Here is a 20,731-nt window from a genome sequence, read left to right as displayed (position 1 = left end):
CATATAGCGCGACGAAGCGGCAGAGACATCACAAATCAAAGACGCGGTGACAGTTAATTCATAACTCGCAATCCCCATGACCGTCCCCGCTGTGTCCCGCCACACGTCGTTCCCAACCCACCTTGGTCTCCCCCCCGTTTCAATCTGTGCCCCCGCGGGTGTTGTGCGTGCAACGTATGCACCTCACGGGAACGGACACCCCGTTGACTCGCGCGTGTGTGCGTCGCGGCACTTTTGTTTCTTGCCGTTCGCCACTTTTCCCAACCGTTCGTAGTTTTTTCCGGCATATTACGACGACACGAATAATTATCAAGCTTCAGTTAGAGGCTTAAACGCGCGATTTTTATCTCGTTTGCTTGTAATTCGAGAGCTACTGCGAGTCCCGACAAATTCGTAGGAAAACTTTAGAGAACATTTTAATTAATTTCTAGAATATTTAATAAAATACGTACTTATATACGATTGTACATGCGATACCTACGTGCGCGCAAATTAGAGGAATATAACGAGTGAACGAGTTTTTCCATTCTTTAACTTTTAACTGTTCGCTCGACGACAGATATCGGGTTAATTATAATTCCAACAGGATTAGCTTTCATTAATTATATTGTTTCATCGTAATTCGGTGTCAGGCAACGGTTTCACCTATATCTCCATCGTCGATCTGTTCAACCGCATTCACCACCCTTGCCCCGATAGCCACCCTTCCAAACCGACTCGCCACCATGTTTCGTGCGACCGACGTACACTGAATGGGCGTTCATAGCTCATTTACATTAATACACGGGAAACACGAAACGTCGTTTGCCATTTGCTGCGAAAAAGAAAATTATTCCTCGGCCAAATGTAAAGCGGTCCTCATTGCGCCTGACGAACGATCGACGCATCTTTAAAACGGAACATTTCCGCGAGCGACGCGGATTGTCGTGATTTTTTCGCGCGCAATCATCCTTTTAATTATACCCGTCATAAGAGAATTATCAAACATTCCCGCGCTTTTCTCGAGAATTCTCATCACCGCAGAAATTTGTACGGGATGTTTCCTTGATTTTCCTTTGACTCGATCTGTTCCCAGAAAGGGCTGCCCGAAGCGAGGCTCGAAGTTTTCTGCCTTTCCGAAAGAGCAAAGCGATATTCGAGAAAAGGAAGCCAGAATGACTTTCGCCGAGCAAATTAGCCCCCTCGATGAGGATATAACTTTGGAAAGCTTGACTAACGTTGCGTTTCCATGAAACGGAAGTTTCCTAGGCCGGAGACCTGGTAAGCAGTCAGGCTCGGCAGGTATCGCTGAAATATTTAAGACCCACTTTACGTCGATGTGGTAGACGTCGCTTCTGCTTAAGCCGCGTCGACGTGTCAGCGAGCAATAAATTTTAGTAATCGAGACCAAAGATTACAGAGTTGAGGTAGCTGTCATCGTTTGCCGCGTGGGACATGAGTTTGAGACTGTCGCCGATTCGAAAGGATCTCTAGCTAGCGAGGGTGCAGTTTGCAGTAGATCAATTCTGAGAAATCCCTGATGGATCGTAGCTCGGAGACATGTATCGTATTAAACAAGGCAAACTAGCAAAGACGTTTTATATAACAAGAAAGCCTCCGAAATGTTAAAATTCTTAAAATTATTTGTAAAGAATTCTTTTTCTTCGTGCTCGATAAAAATTCTCCGCGTTTATGTAGTTTATTCCCGGCGATAAGGTATTCTTATTCGAATATACGTTAGAATAAGAAATGCGAATGAGTATATAATTTTAATCGGAAATAAACGCGGATTACGAGAACTTCCACTGGAATCGCGCGATAATCATTTCTCAATTTGCGCAATCGGGTTAATGAGGGGCAGCCGGCACTCGGCTCAGCCGGCGATGCTCGATTGCCGGTGCTTTAAAGGGCCTAATCGATGCCTGATAGGGCAACATTATTACCTAACGCCAGACCTACGGACCGTGCCATTATCTCGCCCGCTACCATTACGCATGGCTGACCGGCACCTTTCGATTCCGCGGATTATGCCGTCGAATCACGCCAGCTCGCTCGTAATTTGTGCCGAGTCCGCTGAAACTAATAAGAGAAATTAAACGTTCCTTATCTGGGAAGAAAGAATTGCAACACGGTTGATCGAGTCGGTCAGTTGCAAGTTCTAAGATTTACTTGACTCAAAAAACAACGGCGGAATGAAAAATCATAAGAAGTTAAGTAATTGTCAAATATAAAAATTGCGAAATTTTTGTGCACTTTGTATTCTTATTGCTTGCATTATTACGCACATATTGCATGAATTTCTATATAATATAAAACGCGTGATTAGTAAGGATTATTTATGGATCGAGTGCTCGAAACGAGTTATTAGAACGCGGCCGACCACGTCTGACTTATAAGATTTGTCACTACTTCGCGCATCCGACTGCTGTCGTCAATTATTTCCATTTCGTTATCTCATTTTGAATGACATCGACATAAGATCAATGATGTTTATTATTCAAATCTAATAACTCTCGAGTTACACGCGACGAGAATTTTCGGTCGATTAAAAATTATAATATAAATTTCGATAATTTCGATTTTAACTCGATGTTCAGAATAAAATTTTTTTGTTACTTATTCATGGTTTTTATATTTCCCAATTCGAATAAATGAGGAATATCAAGTTAACACAAATTTCAAAAATATTAACTTAATATATCCAGTCATTAGCGTATAGTACGACAGTAAAATCAGTTGATTGCGTTTTGTTCGGCATTAAATAAAAACTTCCGCGCACACATAAATTTAATATTGGTTTAATAGGACCCGTCTGATGAATTGATTTATCTCATTTAATATACACATGCATTTATAAAGAGTATAATCGGTACACGGAAAAGCTATTGCGCGGCGAATCGATGCGAGTGGAATTGTTCTATATCTACCTCATTCTCTTTCCTTCTCTCCCTTCCTTACTTTCTCTCTTTTTCGTTCTTTCCTCTCCCCTGTCTATTTAATAATCCACCACCGCGTCTCGCAAATCCGCCGAAATACGAGGCAAATGCGAGCCGCCTCGAAGATTACACTACCTCCGACATTCGGGGATCGAGAATTGCCTTCCTTTTTTCCTTTTTATGTTTCGATTTCTATTTAATTAATACACGCGTATGGAGGGTAAAGCTGCGGGAACGTATAGGAGATATTGCCACTGCTCCGACGAAAGCGGGACGGCTATGAGAATTTTCCGTTGGACGCCGCGCCGCGTCGCGTCGGCTCCCACGAGGTGCTCCGCCGTGCACGGCGAGATCGAATGCTAATTCCTTTAGGTGCCTCGAGGCCGGAAATTTGAACGGGATTGAGTCCGGACGGGCGCGGCCCTTCCCGAAAATGTTCACCGTGAATAACAAAAAAAAAGTCGACTATCGCAGGCGGCCTAACGAGAATTACTTACCTATGCGTCGGGCACTCGAAATGAGACTCAATTAGAAGCGGCCGACGCCGTCTGACCTGTAATACCCGCTACTACTTCGCGCATCCGACCGTCGTCAATTATTTCTGTCTCATATTCGCTTTTCGTACAACACTAACACGAGATACTGTTTATGATATTTGTTATGCAATTTATAAAATTTGATAGTTTTCAAATAATAAATATGTAATTTTTTGTTGATTAAAAATTAATTTATTTATAATACACTTGAAACAAGTATCCAACTCTTGAGACCAATTGAATGATTGCTTTAGTCTACACAGTCGTTTGCGTTGTCTTAATTTTTGTCGATTAATCTTCCTCTCTTCGAAAATGTTTTAAGGTGCTACAAGTCCAATCCGATCGAATGTTTCCTTTATTAAGCGTAATTAGAAATTCCGCCGATTTTCCGCGCATTATTCCGGAGAACCTCTCTTTTCTAGACTACGTTACAGGGATCTTTCGTGCATTGGCGGCTTTCATAATGCATAGGGCGAACCATATACGTACACCGCAGGTATTAAAGCGAGAGCACGAACCGACGTGCACCTCGAAGCGCCGCAAATTACCTGAACGCGCGGCATCAAATCCTTCGATCTGGAGCGAGAGGCGCCGAACGGTTCCCGGGCATCGATATCGAAATTACCTGCGAAAAAGCAAAGGTGAGACGCGCGCGAGAAAAGGGAGAGAAAGAGAACGGGTAAACGAGGCGCGCGCGCGCGCGCGCGGGCACGGGGTAAAAGGATGCTGACGCGCAGCGTTCCCTAACGAGAACGACGTCGCGTAGTGTCTTACGAAGAAGGGGGATGAGTCTTTGGAAACGCACGTGCCGCGGATTGCGGCGGCGGACTTAGCAGGCTCGCGAAACCTCCGGTGCGCGCGGCAATCCCCCGCCGTCGGGGGAAGGGAAGGATGCAAAAAGCATCCCGCGAGAACACGTGCTTCACCCTTTTCAGTTAAGGCGTCGACACGGCGGCGTGGTAGCGACGAGGAAACGGGAGCGTTGGTATGGATAAAAAGAGAGAAAACGATCCAGGTTGAGCGAGGACGGCAACAGGCTTTGCCTAATGGCCTGGGTCGCCTACCGCAGATCGGTTGATACTCCAGTCAGAATAGGGTAGGTGGGGGAGTCTGAGTCTTTCTCAACTGAGTCTTACCCTCTCGTCTACCCCCTCGGCATCCCCTCGTGCCCGTCGTTCACGCGAGCGACACCCGGGGAATCCTTCAATGCTGCGAAGCTCCTGACGTTTCACGGAGGAGACGATTTGAATAATCGTTATATGCGCGGCGGTAGCTCGCAAACGAATTCGTTATCGGTGGCCGGATGCTCTTTCCCGAGACGGGCTGCTGCTTGGGAAAATTGAGAGTGCCACGAGTAGCTAAGCGATTCTACCCCGGTGGCGCAGTCCCGGATCCCGTCCCGAATGCGAAAGCCCCGGATGGTCAGCGCGGAATAATACGCGTGCATTACGGGCTTTTTAAAAGCCTTAGCGAAGGAAGAGCGATGCGATGGAGCTTGGGGTGGATGTGGGTGAACGTGTAAAACGCGTTCGTCAGGAAATAGAGCTCTTAGCAGTAGTATTTTTGCTACCGCGCAGAAATTATCGCGTGAGATCTAACGATAAGTGGAAGTCTTAAATTAAGCTCGCGGCGTAATAAATTTTTTTTTCTTTCTATACGAAATTTCAATCGCGTCCTGTTCCTCGCGCGAATATTTTCACGGTAAATATATATCTCGCGTAAAAATTAATTAGTATGCCGCGAGAGGAAAAAGCTGCACGGCTTTTTCTCCCGGCGAATCAATTTGTCGGCTTTATCGGCGAGTACCTTATCAAAAGTGCGACGAAAAGCGCCGCCGCCCGCGCGTCTGCCAATTTAATTTGGCTGTCAAGCCCGAAGGAAAAGCGGGGGGGAAAACGACAGCCGTGGCGCGCCGCTGACGCTTCGAGCGGCCGCGCGGCCGGGGCAACGCGCGCGCGTTAATTTCTCGGCGAATTTATTAAATGTCATTGCCGCACCTGTACCTCAAAGCGAATCGACGCCGAATTTGGCGCGCTTTTACGCCGGAAACCCGATACGCCGACAAAGTTGATTTCCCGCGGCTTCGCTTGCATATACCACCGCATTCTGTAAGCGATCGCGAGCAAACAACCTCTGGTGTTCTCTCTCTCTCTCCTCTCTCTCTCTCTCTCTCTCTCTCTTTCTCTCTCTTTCATTTTTTTTTTTTTTAAATTACGTCACCGCCCTTTTTACTTCGCAAACAACGCCCGCCCGGGCGACGAGCGATTTATGCGCGTAAACGCCACGAGGAGGAAACGCTAATGCGGCTAATGAATATGTGAGAGAAAACGTGTTACACACCGATGAACAACTTTATCATCCCGGGTTGTACATACATATGTTTGTCACGCTTTTAACATCATCGCCATGCATACGGCGAACGCCGAGAATGTTGATTTTTCCCTCGCGCGGAAAGTGCTGATTGTTTGGTGCATTGATGCCATGCATGAGAGAGGGATCGCAAGATCGTAAGACAGATACCGGATTTGTGTGCGCGCCGGTAAATCTCCTAAATTGATCCCGACATCTGTATCCTATTATAAGGACATTTACATGCCGTTATACATCCGCGGCGCGGTGCGTGTCTAATTAATAAATAAAAGTAAAATCGGAGGCGCCTCTCGACGGAACAATTTAATTTAATCGATTAATAATCCAAGGGACGGATAAGGATTAAAAACGGAGTCGCATCTTGTAGAATCTATCTAGTTTTAATTTCCGGTCTCTCGCGGAAGACCGTAAATGATATATCGAGGAAGTGCTTCGTAATTGCCGGCTTTATTTCTCCTACGTTCAATTTTAATTGCCGTGAGCTGTCATTGGAGGATGATCCATGGTGTGCAAGGTAAAACGTTTATTTCGACAAATAATCTGAGTCGGAAATAAGAAGATACCTCGAGAAACCTCGCTATCCGCGAGCTCATCCGGTGGAAAGAACAGTATCTTTCGTACTTTTTCTCTTTGTCTCCATTATTAATACACAAGGGAAGCGCGGGATCTCCTCTCTCTCCTCTCTCCTCTCTCTCTCTCTCTCTCTCATCTCCTCTCTCTCTTCTCTCCTCTCTTCGTCGCCGCTTTCCGTTTTACGACAAACATCTCGCTCTCTTTTCCTCTGCGTTTGTCATCAAGATAAGCTTCTTAAAAATCTTTTAAACCTCTGATGTGTTTTCCCTTTAAACGATAACCATCTCTCGTATACAAGCAGCTTGTTTTTAATCGGCAAATTAGATATCGTGTTTTATATATATTTCTCCAGAGAAATTCTTTCGGATCTTCATGGCCTCTGTGTATGATTTTCGCGGAGAAAACAATACCCGTCGAAAATTTTATATTTTTCAATGCAAATATTTTTCTTTCATTTTCAATAATTTTCTTTTTTTATTTTGCTTTGTTACGGATGCGAAAAATAACGTGAAAAAAAGTCTCGTGAAACGTACGTGTTCCATTAATATAAGAGTTAAAAGTGAAAAAAGAGAGGACAACTCGAACATGATTCCGCCATGAAATGATTACGCCGTTTCGATGACACTGAGATATGATACGCAAATTGTTTTGATAGTCAAAGTTAATAGCTTCGCCAGTGTACGGAACAACAATCGGGGAAAAGCGCGCGCGGGGGGACGCGATGTTTCCTCCCGTGAAATAAAGACCTCGTCGAATCGAGAGCGGCGATTTTCGATTATCGTCGCGGGCATAGGTAGATACACGCTCATGGATCGCGGAGGATCTACTACAGCCGAGATTATTCGCGGTCGCAGGCAACTGAATCGTTCCTCGTTTCGCGGCTAAATTGCCGTTCCACGATTGGCAGCTCGTCATCGATTCCGACCTCGCCACCGCACCGTCCGCGCTATTATTGCACGCGTATATACACACGAAGGTAGGATTGTGGTCGCCGCACGTATAACGGCGACTATACTCCCTGACTGACATATGTATTTTTGTCGTCTACGCCCGCCGACGTTCATGATTTCCATCTGGAATGAGGTTTCACAATCAGAGAAGGATGCAGTAGGTGCAAACGCTTGCAAATCGAAAGCAAAAGACAGAAACAGATAAGGAGAGAAAGATATAAGAGATGCAAAGATGCTATAAATTCCTCTGTAAATCGAGCCATCGCCATCGTGAAAAAATGTTCACAACTAATTATTTTTAATAATTTTTGTGTTTCAACTTCTGACGTAATATTCAATAACACTTTCGTAATATATGAACCGTAGTATAAAATTAATGATTTATTGTTTATATATTACTGTTCATATACCTACTACTGTTAATATAAAATTAATTATTTTAAAATAATTAATTTTACATGATTTTACAATATGTAACTAATTATTGCTTCTATATAACAATGTTGTTATTTAAAGAGTTAAGTATTATGTAACGACTTTTTCTTTATATAAAGTGACGCTCCATCAAACTTGAAATGGCAGAGGAAAAGCTAGTGATTGCGATCGTGTAAAAGTCAGTCTGAATTAAAGGTAAACCAAGACCGGGGGAGCAGAAAAATTCGCCAACTCCATAAGTAACTCGAAGAAAGAAAGGAGAAAGAACTTCGCCTTCTCTTCACTTCGCGATCGAGCCATATCGCGCGTTTTTTCCCTCTTTTTACGCGAGACTCGAAAGAGCTGGGGGGGAGGGGGGCGGGATGAAAAAGATTCATAAAAATTCTTGTGCATCTCGTTCCGGGTCACACTCCCCTTACGCCGACCCCCCCCCCCTCCCTCGCGAACAACTCGCTGGCGAGAAACTCGCTTTCTTTCTGCGCGGCATCGTGGCGGCGATAAGTCAACCTCCATGCGCGAGATCGACGAGAAGTACGACGAGCAGAGAAAAAGGGGGCGGGAGGGGGAGGATCGGAGGTGCTCCCAGAATTTAATAACCATAGGTTCTTCCGCTCAACGGGGGAGACGCGGCCTGGATGTAAGGCATGGATGTAATCTTGGCTAGTAACTCATACGTTAAGAAGACCGTGGAGGGGAGGGCGCACATTCCGGCGCCGCTAACAAACGCTATCAACCCCCTGGCTGTCAGCGGCGCTCGCCTCCGTACGGAGTTGTCTGGCCATGAAAAGGGGGGCGGAGGGAGCGGTCCCGGGGAAGGAGGGACGGCGCGCGCGAGCCGCCGCGACATAATTCTAATTTTATTGCCCGGGCCCCGGCGCTGGGATGCGCGCGCCTGCGAAGGAAACGTCGAATTTATGGGCAATTTTTCTTATTAATTTTCATAACTTCGACATGTGAGCGAGGCAGCGCGACAAAGCGGGCCGTCCCCGCTTTCCCCGGGCATTCTCTCAACCACCCCCGGGCTTACCCTCCCTCTCGGCACGAAGATCGAGGGGTTGCGATCGTCACTCCGCTGCACGTGGAACGGCATACTTTCTTCCCGCGATCCTTATCGTGTCAAACTACTATACACCGGATTATGTCCGGAGGAAGATGCTGGATTTTCGAGGAAGCTCACGGAATAAACATTTGCGAATCTAGATAAAATAATAACTAAAGTAGATAACATTAATTATAATAATGGGGATAAGGTGAGACAATTTTAAATTACGTCCGATATGATCTCTTTATTATTAATTATTTCAATAATTTGAAAAGTAGAGAAGGGACTGCGCTTTTGTTGAAAAGATATAAGTTTCTTTATATTTCAGCGGTATATTTAGCAAGAAACTTGCATTTGCTCGGTTCTCACAGTGAATTATATCAATTTTACCACGAGATTTGCAATTCGATTCACAGCGCGAATCACGAATCATCGGCAGGACACTCGGAACTGCTCGGAACATTCGCGAACGCATCGCAGCAATTTAGGATCGTCGCCGAATTTCATGAACCCGGCGCTTGTGTCGGGACTGGAGAGACTGCGGGTGAAATTTTTCGAGCACCGGAGTGGAAAGAAGCATCTTCGACGTTTCGAAGTGGTAAATAATGGAGGGTGACGGACGGGAGTGTTGCTGCAGGCTGTTGCGACGAGGGTGGATAGGCGAAAGAAGGGAGGGGGGGGGGCAGTGGCGGATGGTGAGACGACAGTGGGGAAAAGGATCGAAAATTGCACGGTAAACTCGTGCCACGATTTCCACCACTCGGCGTGGTAAATTGAGAATAAACAGGCGCGCGTAGACGAAGCCGATGGAGTATTTCGCGCGTCTCCGAGATTCATGAAGGAATCCGATATGAAAACCCGGTGTTTGATTTTACTCTGTTGCGAATGATCGATGCGAGAGAGGGAGGGTGTCTTTCTCCCCGTTTCTCCCGTCGATAACGGGACTGGGAAATCTCTCCCATATTCCAAAATAAATTAAATTATAATTCATTAATAAATATAATAATAAATATGACTAAGGACCAATAAAAATTTTATTTATCACATAAGATATATTATAAGTCTCTAGTCATGTTTATTGTCTTATTTATTGATCAATCACACTTAATTTTATCTCGGAAAAAAATAAAATAAAATAAAATATAAAGCTCTATTATATAAATATACTATACATAAAATATATATTAAGATTAGTTTTTTGTCTATGATTCTACAAAAGACAGAATCTCGCCAGAATGTCATTGCTCACACCAAAGGTTGCCTTCGAGGTAACAGGCAATCGCGATAGGATACCTTTTCTTCCGAGATAGGCCCCAAAGAAATCTTATCTTCGCGCGTATTTACAAACTGCTTTCTTCCTACCCTTTACGTATTACCTGGCGCTATCTCAATCCATTCGGTGCGGCAATATCGCGCGGTGGAAACGTATATACGGAAACGTATAACGTTTCGAATTGCACGTGTTGCGTCCGTGTCTTTCCCTTACTCCGATACGGTATTGCGCTGTCGGCAAAGTCTGCGTCCTCTCATCCATCACCGGGCTAAGGTCGCCGGTAGTCAGGAAAAGACGAGAGAAAGGCCTTGCAGGCCGACAGGAGCTTCCTCCGATATCTCGACACGACGACGTTACGATTTGTCCGTGAACGGTGTTCCGTCATCCCGAAACAAAACTCCCGTCGTGCCCGGTCGAGCGTCCTGAGAAAAGTCGTTGCAACTCGCCAGCCGAGTAATTTCGATATTTTCTTCGTGGCACATCAATCGCTCAATGATCTCTCGCCGATACACTATCGCGAATCCTAGGTTGATATTTTTCAGCAAACGGTGAATTGTCAAATTTATTACTAACTATTTATTGCAGTATTATCGCTCGAATTTTTCCAGATAAAAGAAGACTATTATTTTAGATGTGAAAATCACGGATATTTAAATTAACGTTAAAATTATATTTAAATACGTTGAGACACAGTGTTGATCCACGGTGAATGAAGTAAGTAATTGAAAGGAACATCTTTTGCGACGTTTATGCTCTCATTGCGATACGACTGCGCCGAAAAGGCGGGGAAGCTCGCTTTATTGCTCAGGCGAGAACTGCGAAGGGCGGTTATTATTAATTGCTTCCAGAGGGTTTTACAACCGGGCGGTTAAAGCCACGGTCTTTTTTACGAGCATCGAACGGGCCGGTTTGGCCTCCCTTTTCCACCGCGCCGCCACCGGCGCGGCGCTCTCTCCATCCACTCTTTTCCCGCTCCGAACACTCGACCGGAAACTTCATTTACATCGTCAGCATCTATAAAATGGATTAATTGCAGCTGGCAGTGCGACGAGTGCTGGCATGCACAGCCGACGAACGTTCGACAGATGGAATTTATCCGCGAGTGAATCCCCTACAAAACCGCTCATTTTATATTCTTTTCTTTACAAAATATATACCTCCAGATCTCCTCTCGAAATACTCCATCTTTATTAAATGTTATTAGAGTGATCAAATTTTATACTTTAAAAGCTATCCGAAAAATTGACGACACATCAAGAGATTGTAACTAAAAGAAGACATTAATTCTGTAAATTAATGATTGCAAAAAATTCAAGCCTTTTAAGTCTGTGAAAGAAACTAGAAATTTAAAATCTCAAATATTGACAAAGCGTTAGAAAAACATTGCCTACGACTATGATTTAAAATAGGGTAAAAGAGAGACAAGAAACATCAAGAAACATTTTAACTACATTACAGCAACGTTTTAACATTAATGCAATATAGCTGAAATGTTTCTTGACGTTTCTTGCTTACTAGAAATATATTAATTGAATTATTTTCTCTTAAATTTTTACAAATAATACAATACAATACAATATTTTACAATTAATATAAAATTTCTAACCACACAACTTTTTGTTCTTGCATTTCTTTTACAAATAATTTAATATAAAATATTGAAATTGATATTAAAGATAAGGTCTGTAGTATAAAAACACAAATTTAAATTTTTTCTGTTTTAATGCTAATAATACTTTAATTAAAGATAATATTGTTTTACGGATTAAAGATACAATTTTTCGGTTAATATAAAAAAGAAGAAACACTATTACCGAACGTAAGTCAACGAGTTTTAAATGGAACTACGCAGGAAAATGGAAATACACAAAAGTTGTGGATCATTTAACGAATTAACAATTATAATCTGCGATTAGAATTCCTGTCATTAGCATAAGCCCGCGTCAGTGGGGCCGAAAAGTTTCCAGCGTTTGTTCGCCAATGCCAAAATAACCAGGAGGGAAGGAGTAATTTTATGCGATCGCGCCGGGAGATTATGAGGGAAAAGTAGCCGACGAAGTAGTTGAAGAATGTTAAGTCAGAGAACCTTATTATCTTACCAAGATAAATCACGAAGGAATTGAGATTCTTGTTTAATCGTCGTAATTACAATGGCAAGAGCTAAAATTAAAATTAGATACAGCAAAGTTTGCTCAGTGGATCTCTTTGATACGATTCGGCAATATTTCCAAGAAATATCAAGAGACACGATAGTGTTTCGCGCCAATTTACACCAACCATTGATAAAACAATATTGATAATGAGTAAATAAAAAGCAAATAAGTATTGGATAAGCTTATACCATCTGTAAGCTTTATAATTACGTTATATGCAGGTTGATAATAATATCATACATTGTTATACTATAACGCAAAGAATTATAAAAAAAGAATTCGATTTTAGAAGAAAGAAAGAAGGAAAGAAAAAATCTTAGAAGTTAAACCATACGTTATCTTTCAAGATTAAAACTATTTTATCATTAATATTGTCTCTTATATAATAAATACTTTTAATACTTACTTTTTTTCAAAATAATAATAACAATAAGTTAATAGTAACTGATATTGAACAGTTTGTATAGTTTTTACTAGAAGAATTAAAATACGTAGAAATATATTTCTTAATTAATTTCTTAACTTTTTTGAGGTAAAGAGAGGATTTTTTTTTATTTAACATAGTTTTTGTCTGTTTTTTTACTTGTATGCGTAAGGCGCAAATATATTTATATTTATAACAAACACTATAAAGTATTATGTAAAATAATTATAATAAATCTTTTCTTCCAGTTTCTTTTACTAAGAATGCAGTACATGTTAAATTTTAGGTACTACTCCTCTAAAATCAATATCAAGAACTCTGAGAATACCAAGCGTCGGTTATTCTCATACTTTCTTCGTAATACAGCCCTAGGTATGTACATAAATCGATTTTCTTCGCTGGTAATAGCAGTATAACGGTATACTGCCGACTATAAGTACGTTTACATCGATCGTAGGAAACCTTGAAGATAATATACCTATCCTGCTCGGTACGGGCTACTGATAAGACTAATGGATTTCGCATTCGCGCGTTATTCACTGCTACAGTACAGATGCCCTTACTTGTACCCTTACTTGTAATATATCTCTAAATATAAAAAGAAGAGAGAAAATAAAATTACCGCAGGGATAACTGATTCGCACAATCCATTGCGGACATTTACACACATTACATACGTCCATGCAATGATACAATAATATGATTTTGAGAAAAATTGAAAACAAAACGCAATCTAGCTTAAGAACATTAAAAATAATAAAATATTTCAGATTATTTCGAACAGTTCGCGATTATTAGATCGTATATTTAATTAACTCGATAATTTAAAAACTTCTGAACGTAATGAGGCAGCAGTAATTTACAGAAAAAGTTAATTTATTCAATTTATTCATTACAGAGAGAGAGAGAGAGAGAGAGAGAGAGAGAGAGAGAGAGAAATCCGGGTGCTTGGAAAAAGGATTTATAAGTCGCCTTTTCGTTTCGATGTATTTACGAGCGATAATTATCTTTTAAATAGCCTAACTTATGTAAGCTTGGTACTCGTTTTTTTAAGTGTTATACCGATAATTACACGGTTTTTTCTGATGATAATTCCTCTCACGAGTACGACTTGTAAGTGGTAGAGAGGCTCAGTATTCTAAAAACGAAAAAGTCAACGATTTTATCGTTACTGCTAACATAACATTGCCAGTTTTTCATCCATTTAAATGTGAATTGTACATTACCGTTGTCAGATTGACAACGCAAGGTAACACGATTGATTCAAGCAATAAATGATTCTGTCATTCCAGAACATTAATTAATTTTTAAATATATTTTAAGTTTAAATAATATTAATCTTTAAAGTAATTATATAAATATCTTTATACTGTTTCTTTGCTTTATAAATTTGCTTAAAAATGTACTAGAATTTTAATGTGTAATCTAATTATGATTGATAAATGTAAGAACACACACTCTAAATATAATTATACATAAATTATATACTTTGCACAAAAATACATATTAATTATTATTAGAAAAGCTTGTAGATAAGAAACAAGACAAAATTATATATGTAATTAATTTATTTATTCGTATAATTTTTATTTGTATAAATCCAATATTGAATTGTCATACGACATATAATTGTACAAGTTACAAATAATCTAATTTTATCGATGTCACGATTTTATTTAGGACAATTTGGTCTTCTACGGGAAAATTCGGCGATTTCATTTTTAAACGGTTGATTCGCATGATAACAAACAATAGATTTAATTTTATTTTCTCTAACCTCGTCGTTAAGACTTTTGTCGTCCATTCTTAGTACTTTTTCATTTGCAGATATTTTCAAGTCTTTAAACATGTTTTGTAGATTTGCGTAAACTTGATTTTCGTAACACATATTCGAATGAATAGAATTTTGCATAGCGATTTTGTTCTTAAGATTTCTCAGTCGGGGTTGCAGCTTATGATACGCTTCCTCGGCACTCAAACGACGATCTCTTTCCTTCAGTAGAAAATTGGTGCTGTTCTCCAAGTTTCTTATCAAGTTCCGATTATGTTCAATCATGAGAGATAGCCGATTTTTTAATTCGTCCGCGTTGGTCCAATTGATGTGAGTTTTTACTACATTGTGTGATTTATATTTTCTATCACCTTTTCTTCTCATCTTCCGTGTATGCGTAGTTTGCTGTATTTGCAAAATGCAATCTTCCTGCGTCTTGGTTTGCTAAAATAGAAAAAATATACGTTATATAAAGCGAATGTGTAAATGATATATTTTTATCAAAAATCTAATCGCGCGCTTTTAATTAATATTTAATTTAAACAACTTACAGCTTGATCTTTGAGAAATTTGTTCTCTTTTGGTACATGCTGAGAAGATTTGTTCTTTGGTATCATATCTTGTACAAAGACTTGTTTGTGGCTCAGCAACCTTTTCTTCATCGGTATTCTTTCCCCTTTGCTTTTCCTTTTCTTCAAAGTCTTGCGAATAATTTCAAGTACGTCAGCCGACACCTCATTATCCCTGAGATCAATCTGCGTGAGCACGCTATTTGTTTGTAAAAGCTCCAATACAATATCTCCTCCGTGTTGAGTGATTCCGCAACATCGTAAGCACAGTGTCTTCAGCCAAAAGTCATTTTTCAGCACACGTGTCAATTGCCTCAAGCCAATATCGCTAAGATGATTTCTATCAAGCATTAGTACTCGCAATCCTTCCTCCTGAAATTCAAATGCAAACGTATTAAATAATTTGTTCGTATAAAAACGTGACATCTTAATTAGAGCAATATTTTTCTTTCAATACATACCACCGTTGTGTTAGCGTCTCGAGGTAATGTTGACTCCTTCCAAATATTTTGCAGCAAATCCGCTTTTCTCTTCTTGAAGAACAACGATGACAAGTATGTAGCGCTTCTATTAGTGAGACAGCATGACGATAGATTCAGTACATGAAGATTTAAATTACATTGCAAACTTTCCAGCAACATATAACATCCTGCAAAAAAAAACACAAACACAAATATCTTTATTATTTTTATATTAATTAAAATTTATAAAGAGATTGTAAGAAACTTTTAGTTAAAATATGTAGATATAATGTCTGATTTATAGTGATTGCTTGAAAATTTAAATATTTTACACGTTTTAACCAACCTGCATCTCCTATTCGACATTTGGCCAACGACAAGCTTCGCAGATTACGGTTATTTGCCAGGCCATCACTTAGGATCCTTAAATATTTGGGCGTCAGAGGGATACCGTCAAGTGTGAGGTTGGTAATCATTAACGAGTTCTTCAGACAGACCGCGACGGAATGAACGAAGCATCGTAGCAAACAATTCGTGTAGAAAACTGGCTGCCGTCGATCCTTTCGCGCGCATCTCCTGAACGTGCGAGCAGAATGCCAATCCATTTTGCCATTTTGCGATTTGCGAGTTTATATATCATCGTCTTTTGCCATTGTCATGTCTTTCAACTCTCCCTTTGACTGTCCCGTTGCCGTGACGTCACCTGCAAGCTTAAACTTACTGCGAGTAGTATCCGAAAGAAAAAAAAATAATCATTGTATTTTATTTTATTTTTTAAACATTTCTTATGACAATATATATATGAAAATTTGGGAGAAATATTAACACTGAAAATAAAATATGATTTAATTTTCTATGTTAATTCGATAAAAAATGTGCTTTACTCTTGAATAAAATTACTTTGCAAAATGTGTTATTTATTTATCTTTTGGTTATTATAATCTTACTTTACATTTTACATAACAGATTTGAAAATAAAAATTGACTTAATTTTAGACAATTATATTAGAATTCAGAAATAATTTTTAATATTATAATCAAATAAATTAAATAAAAATAAAAGGCACGTGTATAAGAGCCAATTGCCGATGGTGAAATAAGAACAATAGTAAAGCAAATTTATTATATATATTTATTATATACAGTAAGGCAAATTTATTATATACATTTCCTTAATGTTTAAACCCTTTTCAGTGTACACAATATTTTAAAGTGTAGATATAATATGAATAATACTTATATGCGGTTATCATGCAATTGGTTAAATCAAATCACTGATGCCAAATCGCAAAAATAACTGTTATTTTATAAATAAAAAAAAAGAAAACTAGAAAAGTCAAAATAAATAGCCAACAAATAACAACTTTTAAAGGGAAATGTTTGAAAAAATTTAGAAACCCGGAAAAGACTTTTGAAAACGTACATATAGAGAACAGCATTGTAGATTACGAAACGTGGACGGTGACAGAAGCGGATAAAAAAAATACAAACATTTGAAATGTAGTGCTACATGTGCATGATAAAAATGCCGTGGGTACATATGATTAGTAATAAGTATTAGAAAGAAAGGAAGAAATATATGGAAAACAATAAAGAGTAGTAGAGATAGGATGATAGGCCATCTGCTGAAACATACAAAAGATTAGATTCGCGATGAATTGGACTGTTCAATAATTTTATTATTAAAGTTTTTAAATAAAAAATAAAAAATGAGAAAATGTTGCACTGTTCCTAGCTGCATAAGCAGTAGATCGAACAGGAAAAAAAAAAAAAGTTTTAAATATAAACGTCTTTATTTAAAATTTCTAATGTATTTAAGCCTTAAAACCTTTTATTCATTTTGCATATTCCTTTATTAAAAATCTCAGTTTATTATAAAAGTGGAATGCAGTAGTTGATGAAGAACTTTCTTCGAAAAATTTGCCACATGCCTAATGGGACCGTTTATATTTTAATTAGACAAAAATAACTATTAAAAAAAATTGTGATACCAAAAGCTAATAAAATAACGATTTGGATAAAAATAATGATATTAATCATTCCTATAAATTAATTAATAAAAATATAACTGAGATAAATGTAATATTATAATTTTCTTCATATTAAATGATAACTTGGACTACTAATTAATTTTTAAGAAATGTATTGATTCTGTGTCGATAAATGTACCTATATTTCCAGATATGTGATGGAAAAGGTAAATTATAATTAATTAATTAATTAATTATATAATTTAAAATTTTAATTTAAAATTTTAATAAATTATAATTAATTAATATATTTATAATTTTATTTTTAAAAATATAAGCCATACGTCTTAGAAATTTATTTGCTTCTTTATATTATTGAAATTAATTTCAGGTAGTTTGTCAAAATTTAATAACTGAAACAAAGTACTACAGATTTTTCAATTAATTTACTTATTGAAGATTTTCATACAAATCTCTCTCTCTCTCTCTTTGCCAGAAAAATGGAGTTGGATTAATTTACAGATGATGAAGAAGCATATCTTTTTACAAGCGACACATTTTCGCCAACGGTCAAATCACGTCGATATACAAGTTCTCGTCCGATCACTTAAGTCAAGCGACGTTGAGCGCGGTTAGTACTTAAATGGGTGACCGTTTGGGAACACCGCGTACTGTTGACATTTCTTTTTTTTTTTTTTTAGAATTTACTTATTTTATGTGCCTAAAAATTATATCGTAGTTATACATTATTATTGGCTGTTTAGCATAAAGGTTTAAATATTAAGACCAAAACATTTGTAATAAATTTGCCTTACTATATATATGTAATTCTCGCTTTACCCATCGGCGTTGGCTCTTACTGGCCTTTTACTTTTGTTTAATTTATTTGATCGTATATCTTGAGAATTTTTATTTTTGTATAGCTCAATATTATAGTTAAATAATAAGAACTGATACCGAAATGATTTAAATATTATTTCCACATACACACATACACACACACACATTCACAGATAAAAAATTTTTTAAATATATTTTCATTTAAATATTAAAGTGATTTAATAAGTTTAGTTTTATGAGTTTCTAAACTAAACAAAGCATCTACCAAATCAAGTAAATATTTATTATATTTCCAATTACCGTAATTTTATAAGTTTCTCTTCTGTATTCATTTTCTCTCTAATCTTTTTGCACCGACATCGACTATACACATAAATTTTGGACAGACTTCGATCTTGCATTATACTGTCCAATAGCGGCGACCAGTCTTTCAAATTTAGTTGATCAGCGCAAAATCGTAAGCAGTTCTTTTGTAGATACATTTCCATCATCGGCAAAGGCTTCACGTTTTTTTCGCGACATAATGCCTTCATTAAAGATACATTAAGAATACATTTAAGATCGCATATCTTATTTAAAAAAATTAATGCTTACGATGTTGGATAATAAATTATTATTAAATAGAAACAGTTAATAATTTATTGTGCTCATGCAAATATATAAACAGTTTTTAGAAATTACCTTAATAATTATCTTATTTTTTATAAATAACGAAGTAAATTCTCTGTTTATAATATTTTTAAAGTATAATTAAAATATAGCTAAATCATAAACTAATGGTTATATATTCGAACAAATTTGAGAATAACGAACCTTGTATGCGCATTCAAATAATTCACTAGAACCTTTCTCTTCGCAATTTTGCATAATGTCACAATTTTGCTCGATCACAATTTTCATTCCCTAACAACCTATATAATTTTCAATAAAATACCGTTTTAAAAAACTTTAAAAAATGACGGATGACGCGTTCTGAACGCATAAAGAAATCGATGTAAAAGTATCAAACATTTGAATGCGTACTATCGACAAAAAGATTTCTCGAGTTTCACCTCATACATCAAGAGACACAGTAGTGTCTCTCGTCGCTGTTGTTCCTTCATAAATTTCAACAACGGTGTTGCAAAGAAACGCGATTTCTATTACTTGCTCTTGAATCTTCAAGGAAACTTCAAAATCTTTTAAATTCGCTATCGATATATCCTAGAATTTTCATAAATGTAATTTGTAGTTTTCATTTTTCATAATACTATACAAAATAATTCTAAGTGTTCGTGTGTTTTAATTCAATTTGATCATAGTAACTTCGTGATTAATATCGAAGAACCGATTATTAATTGAAACGAAGATTATCAGAAAAAAATTATTTATTTGATTTCAATAATCAGATAGTAACAATCTTTTACTTCTGCATACGTTATTATGGTTTTTTTTCTTACCTCATTACAACTAATAGAAAGGAGAAAAATAATTGATTAATATATTGATTATACATCGAATATCACAAGCTCACAGTTGAAAAGTAGAAAAAGGGAATGCAGAATTTTCATGATAATTAGCATATTCAAAACATTTATATAATATATAACTTTTCATATTAGTTACATATAATATATTTATAATAAAAATATATAATAAGAACAATGAGACAAAAGAATAATTATACGTTATTGTTGAATATTATTTAAAAAATTATTTTAATTAATAACACGCATGCAGAAATATTAAGATTAAGATAAATAATAGAAAAATAAATAATAGAACATAAATTAATAGAGATAACAATCAATTATTTTATACCAAAACAATTTTTTTAATCGTGCATTAGATAGGTTTAAAAATATTAGGAACCATAGAATAAAAAAAAGACAAGTTCATATTAGAGAAATAGAAAAATGTCGAATATCAATAAAGATAAAAATTTGTCTTCTTAAAATGCATGACAATATATTCACAAGATAAAAGAATGTTGTGCATATAGGAGCAATGAATAAAAACTGCATTACACAATTGCTATTATACAAAGCAATCTCAATCGTTCTTGCAAATGCACCTGTGCATCTCAAACTGCGCGCACAAACCGAGAACTCGCATTGAAGTGCAAGAAGTTAACGCGTTAAAAAACAGCGAATAAGAAGTAAAACAGATATACAAACGCACGATAAGCTCTCTCTTGCGCAAAGATAACTTACGTCACGGAAATTCTCTAAAACGGCCCTAAATAGTTGCCTTATAAAAAACGGCGCTGTGTTAAGCGATTAAATTTACAGCGATAATTCCCCGACATCTTGTATTTGCTACTCGCAAATTCTACCTATCCCTCCCTCTATTGTCTGCGAGTATTACAGGCTTAAAATATCACCACTTATCGTTCAAACACGCGCGTGGATCTTTCGTATACTCTGATCTCTGTTGTATGTTTAAATACTACTCAAATATCTCTGTTGCA

The 20,731-nt window shown here is 37.7% G+C and overlaps 1 protein-coding gene and 1 pseudogene across 1 annotated transcript; one reads left to right on the top strand and one right to left on the bottom strand.

The window, feature by feature from the left end:
* Positions 1–14,221: 14,221 nt before the first annotated feature.
* LOC143901277 (uncharacterized) lies at positions 14,222–19,737 on the bottom strand. The gene is made up of 4 exons (XM_077413428.1): positions 15,819–19,737; positions 15,473–15,660; positions 14,994–15,383; positions 14,222–14,886 (listed from the first exon to the last, which is right to left on the bottom strand). The coding sequence occupies exons 1-4, from the start codon at positions 16,075–16,077 to the stop codon at positions 14,344–14,346; spliced, it is 1,380 nt and encodes a 459-aa protein (XP_077269554.1). The 5' UTR covers positions 16,078–19,737; the 3' UTR covers positions 14,222–14,343.
* Positions 18,005–18,122, top strand: LOC143901441 (5S ribosomal RNA; annotated as a pseudogene).
* Positions 19,738–20,731: the final 994 nt, after the last annotated feature.

Source organism: Temnothorax americanus, unplaced genomic scaffold (assembly GCF_048541705.1).
Source record: "Temnothorax americanus isolate GAGA-0224 unplaced genomic scaffold, ASM4854170v1 Scaffold33, whole genome shotgun sequence".
Lineage (NCBI taxonomy): Eukaryota > Metazoa > Arthropoda > Insecta > Hymenoptera > Formicidae > Temnothorax > Temnothorax americanus.
Note: the sequence above shows the minus strand (reverse complement) of the source record. Positions and strands in the feature narration are given on the sequence as shown.